The sequence below is a fragment of the Manihot esculenta genome, chromosome 17, assembly GCF_001659605.2.
Source record: "Manihot esculenta cultivar AM560-2 chromosome 17, M.esculenta_v8, whole genome shotgun sequence".
Taxonomy (NCBI): domain Eukaryota; kingdom Viridiplantae; phylum Streptophyta; class Magnoliopsida; order Malpighiales; family Euphorbiaceae; genus Manihot; species Manihot esculenta.
The window spans coordinates 1,580,929-1,593,655 of record NC_035177.2 but is presented as its reverse complement, the minus strand read 5'-3'; the positions used below and the strand labels follow the sequence as shown (position 1 = coordinate 1,593,655).

The 12,727-nt window shown below is 30.5% G+C and overlaps 1 protein-coding gene and 1 long non-coding RNA gene across 4 annotated transcripts; both read left to right on the top strand.

The window, feature by feature from the left end:
* Positions 1-2,939: 2,939 nt before the first annotated feature.
* LOC110605245 (WAT1-related protein At5g45370) lies at positions 2,940-10,877 on the top strand. Of its 3 annotated transcripts, XM_043952630.1 has the most exons (9): positions 2,941-3,276; positions 3,359-3,531; positions 3,614-3,867; positions 4,370-4,432; positions 4,552-4,668; positions 4,811-5,093; positions 7,929-8,084; positions 10,037-10,188; positions 10,434-10,877. In XM_043952630.1, the coding sequence occupies exons 3-9, from the start codon at positions 3,647-3,649 to the stop codon at positions 10,654-10,656; spliced, it is 1,215 nt and encodes a 404-aa protein (XP_043808565.1). In that variant the 5' UTR covers positions 2,941-3,276; positions 3,359-3,531; positions 3,614-3,646; the 3' UTR covers positions 10,657-10,877. The 3 variants fall into 3 exon arrangements, with proteins under 3 accessions (XP_043808566.1, XP_043808565.1, XP_043808567.1); XM_043952631.1 differs by lacking the exon at positions 4,552-4,668 and having other exon boundaries at positions 2,940-3,531; XM_043952632.1 differs by lacking the exons at positions 2,941-3,276; positions 3,359-3,531; positions 3,614-3,867; positions 4,370-4,432 and having other exon boundaries at positions 4,816-5,093.
* LOC122722288 lies at positions 8,091-9,957 on the top strand. The gene is made up of 2 exons (XR_006349236.1): positions 8,091-8,403; positions 9,781-9,957. It is a non-coding gene; the product is annotated as an uncharacterized LOC122722288 (long non-coding RNA).
* Positions 10,878-12,727: the final 1,850 nt, after the last annotated feature.

The window sequence follows — 12,727 nt, the reverse complement described above, 5'->3', positions numbered from 1 at the left end:
AGTAGTGTCAGCCGTTTCAGAGTCGGCCCTGAGCTAGTCACAGGTGAGTGGAACACAACTCTCTTATTTTAAAGCAAATAAATCTAATGTTTTAAGCATGTTCATGCATCATGAATACCATGATATGTAATAGGTTGTTTGCATTAGAATTCACGAATATGCTGCATTGCATAATATGTTGATGATGTGGATGAATCTTGAATGATCCTCTAGCCCTCAATACGATATGATATGATATGATATGATATGCCATGGTATGATATGAGATAGGAAGACCAGGTCGCCCCTGGTACTATGTTATGTAAGCGAACACTAGGTGAGGCCTAATCGCCCCTGGTATAGTCGGACATGTTATGATATGAGTTATGCAAGCGAACACTAGGTGAGGCCTAATCGCCCCTGGTGTAGTTGGACATGTTATGATATGTAGAGGGCTAGTGGTGACAAATTCATCCTTTATGTGATTAGCTGTGATGTGTTGCATTTCATGAAAGCATGAATAAGAAAGAGGTAAATAATAACAATATATCTAAAAATGGAGGAATTAAAGCAAATGTTTTTTTTTAGTTTCTGCTCACTGGGCTTTTTAGCTCACCCCTCTCCCCTAACCCCAGGTTTGCAGGGTCAGAGATAGTCAGGAGATCAGCAGGTTACGTCCATGGTCATGTTTATGTAATAGAATAGTTGTGGACATGATGTAATGTAAGGTTATGTATTGATGTAAAAAGAGTTGTATTGCATGATGTTATTATGTTATATGTTCAGAGTTATAGTATTGTGCTTGGCCCGAGTTGGTAAATCCCTTTATACATGAGTTTTATTTTATATCGTTTTATGTGATGGACCGAGTTTGACAAAGGATATGCTGACCCTAGGGGTTCTATGAGTTCAGTCATAGTGCATACACAGGTCAAACGGGTTACAGAAGAAGTTTACAGTTTTATGTTTTAAAGTTTATGCTTATGTTTGATCATGTATGGGATTATACCAGCTATACAGGATGTATGTTAGGCTTGCTACGGGTCCCGGCGGCCTTAAGTCGACCCGGATCCTAGCGCCGGTAGCGGTCCGATTTTCGGGTCGTTACAAGCTACTTGTTTGATGATTATAAATTATAAATTTCAATTACATATATTCCCTTAATTTGATTTTTTAATTCTCAAAATTGAATTAAAAAATTTAATTAATTTTTTAAAAATTTAAAATCGAATCAAATTAAAATTTTTTTAATTAACTAAATTAAAATTTTAATTGGGTTTGAATTAAATATTATTGACGCTAATTATATTGAGAAACGTATAGTTAAATTTATGATAAATTTGACAAATTGAATAGTAATTAAGTCTATATTTTATTTTAAATTTTTGTAAAGTTTTTTTTTCCAAGGAAAATTTCCTGAAAGAAATATTTTTGATGTTAGAATTGTTAAATATTTACAAATATATTGCTTTTTATTTTAAAATTTAAAGGAAAATTAATAGACGAAAAATGAATGGAGAGTTTTTCTAATTTTTTTATTTTGAATCTAATTCAATTTAAAGCTAATAAAATAATCAAATTAACTTTTAACCTTATATAATTACATTGTTAAACTGTTTTTAACTAAGTTTATGTATAAATTAGAATAAATTTAGTTTGATGAAGGAATTAGATCTTGTATTTAAATAGATTTGAAAGAGATATTTTAATATAATATTAAAGAGTGAAATGAGTGCGGATCAAAAAGTGCTTATAAATTCAAATTATATTTTGTTTTTATCGCGTAATTAACATATTCGACCCTTTATTTTTTAAGTTAATATTTTTATTTTTTAAATTTAATTTCATTAAAATTATAAATTTTTCTATCAAAATTAGAGTTCTTTTCCGTTAATAATAAGAAAAATGGTCAAATTATCCTTTTTAAAATCCAACATTTGATTCTTGAAATTTAATTTCTATAAATTTATAATTTTCTCTTTCAAAAAATTAAAGAAAAAAATACGTTTTCATCCCTAAATATATTACATAATTAACAGATTTGTATATCTATTTTTCGAATCTAACACTTTAATTTCTAAAATTTAATTTCGTTAAAGATTTAAGGAAAAAAATATCAAACTCAATTTTTATAAACAAATAAAAATTTTAATTAATTTAAAATTAAAATTTAGAAAAGATAATAAAAATAAAAATATATAAATTTAAATTATTAAAATTAAAAAATTAAAAATTAATAAAAATTATTTATGTAATACTGCTCGCTATCAATTACTACTCGGCATTTGAAAAATTTATTAAAATGTCTTTGACATTTTAAAAAATCTACCGATTAGTCTTTTCATTAATTTTAGTCGTTAAATATTATAAAAAAATTAAAATATTTTTAATATAAAAAGATTAATTAATAAATTTTTTAATAATTTAAGAGACAAATTAATATTTTTTTAAATTATAAAAATTAAATAGTAAAATGTTTATTAATAAAATTAATAGAAGAATTAATTAGTAGATTTTTTAAAATATATTTTTAATATATTTTTTAAAATTAAAAAAATTAAATAATGAGTTTTTTTATATTATAAGAATTAAATAATAAATTTTTATTTTATTATGGATAATAATATTTTTGGAATTATATTTTTTTTAATTAAGTGAAATTATTGATTTAATAAAAGTTTTTTATTGAGAAATTTTATATTCTGATGAAATTAAATTTAAAAAATGAAAATGTTAAATTTAAAAATATAGAGAAAAATTTGTTAAATTTGAAAATATAGGGAAAAATTTGTTAATTATATTATATTTTAGAAATTAAAATGGAACTTTTTCTAAATTATTGAATTTTGATACGGGATGATTTTATAAAAAAAAAAAAATGATGCGGTAAAGCAATGGAAGGCATTACGTTAAAACTTTTTCATGCAAGCTGTCCTCATTCTGTTTTTTTTTTCAATTCCTACAATTTTTCATGCAATTTTCCTTTCAATCAAACGCGCAAGTGAATTTGGGTCCTTTACTTTCCCTTTCTGATCTTCTGATCTTTTTGGTTTCTTTTGGCCTCTTTGCCTTCCAAACGATGAATGGAATTTTGTCTCTTTGGTGCGGTGGTCGCGTTGGATTAATGGATATTTGCTTCTATCGGTAATTCTCAAATGGATATTTGCTTCTATCGGTAATTCTCAAAAGTGTAAAATGGCGTCTACAAAGCATAAACGATATCGTTTGGGTGTTTTGCGCATGCGATAAATGGGCAATTGAGCCAGCCAGTCCAACAAAGGACAATAAATTTATCCGGTTAGTCTTTCAATTCTGTAAGATTTTTATTTTTTCCAGCCCCGCCGATCATGTAGATGTAACAAGGGAAGCCTTGCCACAGTGTAGCGGTCAAAGTGAATGAACACTGATGCAGTGAAGAATTAAGATTATATAATTAGATATTCTCGAAAAGAGCAGACAAAAAATTTTTTTTGTTGGCTTGCAAACAAAGGATACCCAGATGGACATTTTTTATGCAATCCCAACACCAACTCCCCTTCTATTTGGACTTTGGTTAGTTTGTTCTCCTTTCCTTCTCATCTTCTATTTCTTTTTCTTTCTTAATGTAAATTTTCTTTCTTTCCTCTCCTAATAGCTAACAAGACAATCTTTGGAGTGGAAGAAAGAGATGGCCACATCTACTGGAGGTGGTGTTGGTGGAGGAGGAGCTCTGGATAAAGAGGCTGGGAGGGCTCATGTTGCCATGGCGATGGTGCAGCTATTCAATGGAGGATATCATGTTATTACCAAAGTGGCTCTTAATGTTGGGGTCAATCAGCTCGTTTTCTGTGCCTTTCGTGACCTGCTAGCTCTCTCAATTCTCGCCCCCACGGCCTATATCCGTGAAAAGTAGTCCATTTTCCCCCCTGCTTTTTCCTTCTGGAGTTGTCCTTCCTCTGACTTTCCTTTTGTGTATATTTATCTATTTCTGTGTATATTAGGATAATTCTGACTAGTACAATTGTGATTCGAGTTTTGCTCTAAATTGTCAATGATTTCGTTTTGGCAGTTTTCTTTAACTTTTAAAGACCTTTTTGGTTTTTGCCAATCGTGGTTGGCCAACAAGTTCATATTGGTGATTTTGCTTATTTTTGTATTGTGCAGCTTTACAATTGGCGTTCCTTTGCACTTTTGTAGTACAGTTTCACTGATCGTAGCATAATATGGCTTGAACACATAAAAAAATACCTATTTTATTACTGTGCATTTACTGCTTTTTTTCGTTTGGTTATTTAGTTGTTAGATGGTCAGAACAAGTTCCACACTTTTAGGTTTTTCCTTTTGGTTGATAATTTCATATATAAACTAAAATTATGAAAATTCTTAAGAAATTTTGTTTTCCTTTTTGTAGAAGAATTCGACCTCCTATGACAAAACGCCTACTCTTCTCATTCTTCTTCCTTGGGTTAACAGGGTATGCTTATCTAAAATTCTAAACCCATCTTTATTGATTTATTTATACTAATTAATACTTCAATATGCTTAATACAACATCCTAGTGATCATTTTTTTTTTTGATTTGTTATTTGTTAGGATATTTGGCAATCAGCTATTATTTCTTATTGGTCTTAGCTACACAAATCCAACTTATGCTGCAGCAATACAGCCTTCAATCCCAGTTTTTACATTTATATTGGCTGTGATGATAGGGTAAATCTAACAAATTATTCCTCTGTGTACGTGTTTGTGTTTGTGCAATTTAGTTGTTTTTGTGCTAAGTATGAATATGAAAAATTATATCCTTCGTGCGAGTTCTTTTTGTTCAGTTTCCCATATGAACTTGCTCTTGCAGTACAGAAAGAGTGAATTTGCTAAAAACTGAAGGTCAAGTAAAGGTTGGGGGTACCCTTGTATGTGTTTCTGGTGCAATATTGATGGTTCTGTTTCGAGGTCCAGCTCTCTTTGGCCACAGTGATGTAGATTCTATGGCTAGTGAAATAAGTGCCAGGGGTCAGCCAGAGCCTGTCGGATGGTTTTTCTCCATGTTACTAAATGTAGGACTGGAAGGTTGGCACCTTGGAGTTTTATGCTTAATTGGGAATTGTATGTGCATGGCTACTTTTCTAGCTATCCAGGTAATAATTTTATGCTTATCAAAAATGGGAGTGAAACTTAAAAAATTGAAGTGATAGAAATTATAAATTATTATAATTTAAGGATTTTTAGATTTATTTTTAATTTTGAAATTGGTTTTCAGATTTTTCTTCTAAATGTTTTATTTAGGAAGTAAAGGTTTTTAGGGTATGTTAGCACTTCCTAGAGCCAACAAGTGTGGGATGCTTTGTGCAGTGGGTTACCGTTTTTAAGGGTTTTCTTAGCTCTATATAAGAATATCTAGTTTCATCAGGGATTTTCATATTTTGAATGTTTGTCTCCTATTTAAGACTGGGTTGGAATCTTCTTGCTTGGCATTTATAATCCTGGTAGTTCTTGAGTTAGTTATTAAATCTCTATAACTACATATGTAATAGTAACTAGCTATTTTCTTAGGCAGAATAAGGGGATGTGGATGTACTTTGGTTTGGAAGCCCTATTGGCATGTTTTCTCTTCTCCCTTTTCTTTGTTCTCCTCTTTCCTTTGCCCTTGCTGTACTTTTTTTTTTGTCCATTTCATCTCAACATCCTTTCTAAAGTAAACACCAGGCCACTTTATATTGCTGCATCCTTACAAACTATAGGTGCTTAAATCTTTCCTTGCATTACAAATGATTAGTTGCCTAAAATTTGCCTTCTACAAAGCATTAACTGCATATTTTTGAATCTCTTTTATGTCATTTCCAGCTATCACCAGGGTTACCTTACATGTTGCAGTGGCCTTGTGAACTTGTGCCTTACTGTTTCAGGCAATCAACTTGATGTCTTCACAAGTGTCTTTTCTTTTCTCTCAAGGACATGGAGCACCAAGCTTAGCCCTATTACCTTATAAGTTCTTGGGTATCCAAGTGTGCTTGTCCTGCATTATCAACCTCATATCATTCTAACTTTGATTTTAACTTTTTAGTTAGTTTAAGTTTGACATTCTCGAATCTTAAGAACTTTATCATTGGGCCCATTTGAAAACCTTCTGCTACTTCGAGTTATTCATCTTTCCTTTTGTTTGTTTTGTTTACAAATAATATTTTCGAGACTGATGGAAAAGTTTATACGTTAGTTGGCTTAACTCTACTATTTATGTTAGAGCCCCTAAATGCTAGGCCAGTGTAATCAAGTATCCTGTTATACAGTAAATTGAAGAATAATTTCCCATAATGTCATAAATGTGTTGTGTTTTTCTAGTCATCATGGTGGAGGCACATACACAATCCATTTGTCAATATGTTGTTTTATCTCCAACGTGTGACTAGCAGGTAATACAATTTGTTATGCAAAAAATTTGCAGAGACTATAGGACTAAATACAGAAGAGAGAAGACTTGTATAAATTGAGTGCAAGGGAGTTCAAGCAATGAACTTTAGTAAAATGTTTTGAAGCAGATGGTGATATATTAGTAGAAGGGGTGAGGAGAAAAAAAAAAGATTTAGGTTCCATTTGTTTGTAGAAAATAACTTACTTATGGAAAATATGTTTTGTGGGAAATAATTTCCATGGAAAATATTTTTCGAGAAAGTACTTATTTTCTATTCTTCAATTGTAATTAGAAAAAGTAAACTAATATTAATAAATTTATATAGAATAATGTTATTAACATTCTTAAACTCCAGAGATTGATTTCATCTTTGCAAAAGAGGATATCATTTTCATTGAAATGGACCATATTTCACATTTGATTAGAAAAATATTTTTTGTTGACTAACTTTCTTAACTGTGTCAAATAGCAGAAAATGAGGAAAATATTTTCTTGAAAAATATTTTTGTGAAACAAACAGAGGCTTAAAATGATATGGAGGAAAGTAGTATCACAAGTTATACAAATTTTGAATATTGATGCAGAACTTTACTCGAACAAAGCTGAATGGCAAAAAGGTGATTCATATAGCTGACTCCAACTACTTGGGATTAAGAGCTTAGTTGTTGTTTTTATTTGTTGGATCTGAAGAAGATGAGAGTGAGCTGAACTCTATTCTATTTCATGCATTGTTGCAAGAACTATGAGCAGTTGTGCATGTAGGTATAAGTAGAATTCAATCTAGAACCATTCATAAACATTCATTAAATGCTCTGTCAACTTAGGTGGTTTGAAGAAATCTACATTGCATCAAAATCATGACAACGTTTGGAAGAATTTCTAGCCCACGGTAGCATGGAAATTAGATTAAGCGGCCCACACTTGTCGATGCATAATCCACATGAAGTAGCATTTGAGAAAAGCAATCATTGCCTGTATGCATGGTGCTGTCATGATATTAGGTTTTAATATGTGAAATAAGCAAGTAGAATTGTGATTTGTGCAATTTGTTCAAAATCTAAAATTCAGTATTTTTTATATTTGAAGGCTTCAAAACTGCTATCCTTGGTATTTAATTCATTTATCTATACTTTAGCAAGACCAATGGTATTCTGATTTCTGACAGATGGTACATGAGAAACAATAACATAATATTACTAAGTAGTGTACTTGAGGGAATTAAAGGTCTAATGCATTCCCAGAAGTTTAACCATGAATAAGTGTAATATTTGAAGCAACTTGCACAGTTAGTCCAGATGTCCTTAATGTTATTTTCAAGGAATGAATTTGCTCTTATGTTTTTATAATTTGTCTTTTTATGTATGCAAAGAGTTGGTACATCAGTGCATGTGGATGCACACGATATTTAGATCATTGTCAATGCATTTCACTAATTCTTGGCAGTATTTCTCGATTAATCATGTTTGTTTCCCATCACTAGGAACCATTTTATCTATTAGTTTATGTATTGTGTTTGTAATATGTTTGTTGTATTATATTCATTTTGTAATTTGGAAATTTGCAGGCTCCAGTTCTTACAAAATATCCTGCCAACATTTCAGTCACAGCATATTCATATGCATTTGGAGCTCTCTTGATAGTACTGACAGCAGGCTTTATGACCAATGGAACAAAAGAGTGGAGTCTGACACAGTCTGAGCTTTGGGCAGTCGTGTATGCTGTAAGTTTCTGTTCAATGTTATATGTATCCTTATTCACATGTGCTGTGATCCTGTGGACATGAAGTTTATTTTCAATTTTCTAATTTCAACTCTATCCAACTATGGTTAACTGCATATTTTTACCCTTCTGGGATGAAGTTCAATGTTCACTTTTTAAGATACAAGATCTGAACAGTGATCATTCTTTTTGAGAGCATACCCTTTTTATTTGGAGAATGGTCATCAGTGTTTTGATGGTTCAATACCTAGCTAGGAAATTGGAAAATTCCTTTCCTCTTTGTGCATCACATAGGTGTTCATTTCTCTGCTTTTCTTCATGTTGGTAACTTTATCCAAGTTGTGCGCTATATACCCTTGATCATTATCTCAACATGTCAAGTTAAGGTCACCTAGTTAATTTTTACAGTTCACATAAAATTGTGATCATAGAAAATTGTAATTGTCAATGGCACATTGTTTGACAAAGCTTGTTCATGTTTTTTATTGGTCCAAAATTCATGTTTTTTATTGGTCCAAACTTTTTACTTCTATTTCTTTTTCTTTTAAATTTAAATTTAAATTTTATCTAAATGAGAGATGGAGGTAACATAGCAGTCGCTCTTCATAGAGGAGGAGGAAGTATGTTTGCTATTTCAACTAGGTGAACAATCCATCTTTTGCTTGATTCCTAATTAAATAAAAGTCAATTCTTTACTTGTTCTCCCTTTCTCTCTCAAATCCTCCATTATATCAACTTGTGGTAGCCTTTTATATCAGGTAGAAATTCAATATTTGGTGTCTATTCCATAGTGTCTAGAAAATACGCATCTCCTTGTTTGAGGTTAAACTCTTTAGAGAAGCTAGAGAATCATGCATTTTACAGTCCTTCGTAAATGTCTAGCCAATTCTAGTCATGATCTAATTCTAATGCAATACAAGTGACTAATTGACCTATAAATTTGCATCCATTCCAATTGCACTTGCGTAGTGTTGGATGAGGGAATTTATCCCACAACAGTTAGAAACAATAGAAATGAATAGAATGTATAATAAGGGCAAGCCAAAGTTGGAATTAAGCCATTTGGTGGAGGCAATTCCAAGATCAACATGAACATTTGTCGATTGTTGTCCGCACCCTCCGAGTCACAGAATTTCACACCCTTGGTAAATAATTTTATGGTTTTGTAGGGCCATTAATAATTTCTTTTTTTAATTTATATAAGGTTGCGCCTTCAACAAGCATATTTAGGCTTTGGTAGAAATGACTATTTTGGTTATAAAGCTATAAGGTTCCGTATCAGAAAGTTAAAAAAAGGAGGGATCTACTTTACAAGATACGAAATAGTGGAATACTACACAATTCCAACACCCTCCCTTGATTCTTCATTAATTAGCAAATCTGTTTCTCATTCATTGAACTGAAAATGAAAGCACAGATCCATTGGCAACTGAGGAGACGAACAATTTTTTCAACACATTATAGAAAGTGTATACTGTTTTTTGCATTGCTATCCTAGCAGTTGCATTTTTTTGAAGTCTGACATGTGATTTAATATTTGAATGTCAAAACTGTTATACTCTCGATGCTTTTCTTTTGAGTCCAAATTTAGTATTATTACTTTTGGACTCAGCCAACTTGGTTTGGGTGTTATTAGTAACAAGATATAATTTTTAAGGCTCATTAGTTTTAACCTGGACCAAAAATTTGCGCATCAGTAACCAATCATCATGGATAATGACTTTTTCCTGCATTCTTGTTTACAAGTGACTCTCATTCAATAATAGAGTATATGCCATAAAAAGAATTCCCTTGCATGTTATGGCATACTGGCATAGAATCATAAAAGTGATAATATTGCTCTCTCCTTAATTTTTTTTTAAAATACAAATATGGTGTGCCAAATTAGTTACAACTAATATTAAAATCTTAATCACGTTTTTATGTGACATCACTTTTTTTTTTTTTTTCCAGGGAATCGTTGCTTCTGCCCTTAATTATGGACTCATTACATGGTCTAATAAGATCTTGGGACCTGCTTTGGTTTCACTTTACAATCCACTTCAACCTGCAGCTTCTGCCTTACTATCAAAAATTTTTCTTGGAAGCCCCATTTATTTGGGAAGGTTTTACTCTAATCGCTTGAAAATTTTGCACACAATTTGTATATTTACTCATATTGCACAGTCATCCACACTTAGGTGCTGTGATTTGCATCATTGGCTTATAAATGGTCCCATTTGTGTTCTCTCATAAAATATAGTTTCGTTCTTAAAACAAATGTGAATGATCTTCTGGGTTTCTTCTATAGCACCCAAGTCCTAAAGCTGGTGAGAGAAGGGCTTACTCTGTGTTTTTCATGTGGTAACAGCATCTTGGGAGGATGCCTGATCATTGGTGGTCTTTATATGGTAACTTGGGCGTCCTATAGAGAAAGACAGGCAATTGCTGGGAGCATTCCTCATGTTCATTCCCGGGATTCCGAACCACTCATTCACAAAGATCCATCCATTAACAAGGGTTCATACCAGAGGGAACACATGTCCTCAGGCCCCTCCTTGCCAAAATCCATAGATAAAGCAGGCAAACAATGATGAAATATTTAGTTGTGTACAGTTATTGTTTTTAAAATCACCGATTTCGTGATCAAATAACTACTTCATGTATTATGTTCCCTTTATTCATTATATATACATCTCCTACAGAAGTCAGAGCAGGACATAATATTCTGCACTTGCTTTAAGCTGGATGTGCTTTTCTCCTTTGATCCAAGAAATGAAACTGAAAAGGAAAAGAAACTCTGTTTTTATGGGTTTATGTTGTTTTGGGCAGTTGTGTAGATGAGTGCCGTGTTAGCTGAATTTGGTTCCCAGTGCCTGCCGATAAGTGAAAAGACATCAATGAAAATTGGCAACTCTCTTAGGTTTGTGATGCTGCCTACGTCGGGTTTTTGCAAAATTTTGAAAGAATAGCATTAGGATCAGTTAGATTAAATATTTGATTATATATTAGATTTACAAAATTACTTAAATGTCTTTAAAGTAATTATTTTAATTTAAATTAAATTTTATTATATAAAAATAATTTGAGTTCACTTAAAGTTCTATTTGTATTTAAATTCCATTTTTTACTATAAATTTAAATTATTTTTATAACAGGATAAATTTAAAAATTATTTATAATTTATTATTTTTATACGATAGAATAAATATTTTAAATTTTATCCCTTCTATATAAAATAATTATGCTCTAATAACAAACAATTATCTTTTATAAAAATGAAATTTTATAGATTAAATTTAAAAATTTTTAAATAATAAATTAAATTTAATTTAACTAATAAAACTCTAATTTAAATAGATTAAGTTTGAAAATTTCTAAATAATAAATTAAATTAAATTTAATTAGTAAAAATGTAATTTAAATGCTATTTCTTATAAAAAGCTATAAAATTATTTTTGTTTATTCAATTTTATTTTTTTCTCAAGATTTAAGTCAGTTATTAAAATAAATTAATAAAAAATTTTGAAATTTAGTAAGATGGTGAAAAGTATGCAATTAAAATGTTTACATCAATAAGATTTTAAATGAATTTGTTATATATATATATATATATAATTAATATTGTCCTTCGGGACATCCAATCCGATATATAATTAATATTATTTACATCATATTTTTTTGATATAAATTAGCTGGAAAAATACTATGTGAATGGACTTACAGTTTCTCTGACACTTAAACGTTAATACGTGTATTGAGTAAACCAGAGAATTAATTATTTAGAAGAGTAATATATCCGTGTATGAAAGTTATGAGTTCCTTAATGAATGAGATAAAATTTGAATAAATACATGAGATAATAAAATTATATTCCTAATAAAATATTGAATTTTATATGAGATAAGATAAAAAATTGTATAGATAAAAAATTGTATACAGATAAGGATAATTTTTTTAATATAGATAATATCTTATTTTAGTTAGGATTCTAGTATCTTATTAAGAGAATTATAAAATACTTAAATTGTTGATTGATTTTGGAGTATTGAGACTAAAAAATTTAATATATATTTTTATATTGATTTACATCATTAGTTCTCCGTCAAGTGATCAATATTGTTTGAATGGACGCTAAAGCATTGGAAGTGAGCGAATTGGACGCTAAAGCATCGGAAGTGAGCGAATTGTCATCCAAGTAGACACTAAAGCATTAAGGTAAATAAAATATCGCCTAAATAGACATTAAAGCGCATGAAAAGGGCAAAATATCCCTTGAATGAGTGCGCCTGAAGTAGGCGAAATATTGTATGAATGAGTGTTAAAGCATTTGAAGTGGTGAGACATCGCTTGAACGAGTATTAAAACATTAGAGTGGTAAGGCGCTTGAAATGGATAAAATATTGTGTGAATGAACGCTAAGACATATGAGGTTGGTAAAATATCGCCTAAGTGAGCATTAAGATGCTTGAAATTAGGAGTCAACAGTATTTAGTTTAAATAAAAAAATCAGATTAAACAAAATTAATTTAAAAATTTAATTTAATTTTTATTTTTTTTAATTCGGTTCAAATCAAACCACTCACTGAGATCTTAACATTTTGAATGTGCCGGTATAATATGAAAATATTTTGGCTAATGTGGTTGGAATGCGAATACTTTACT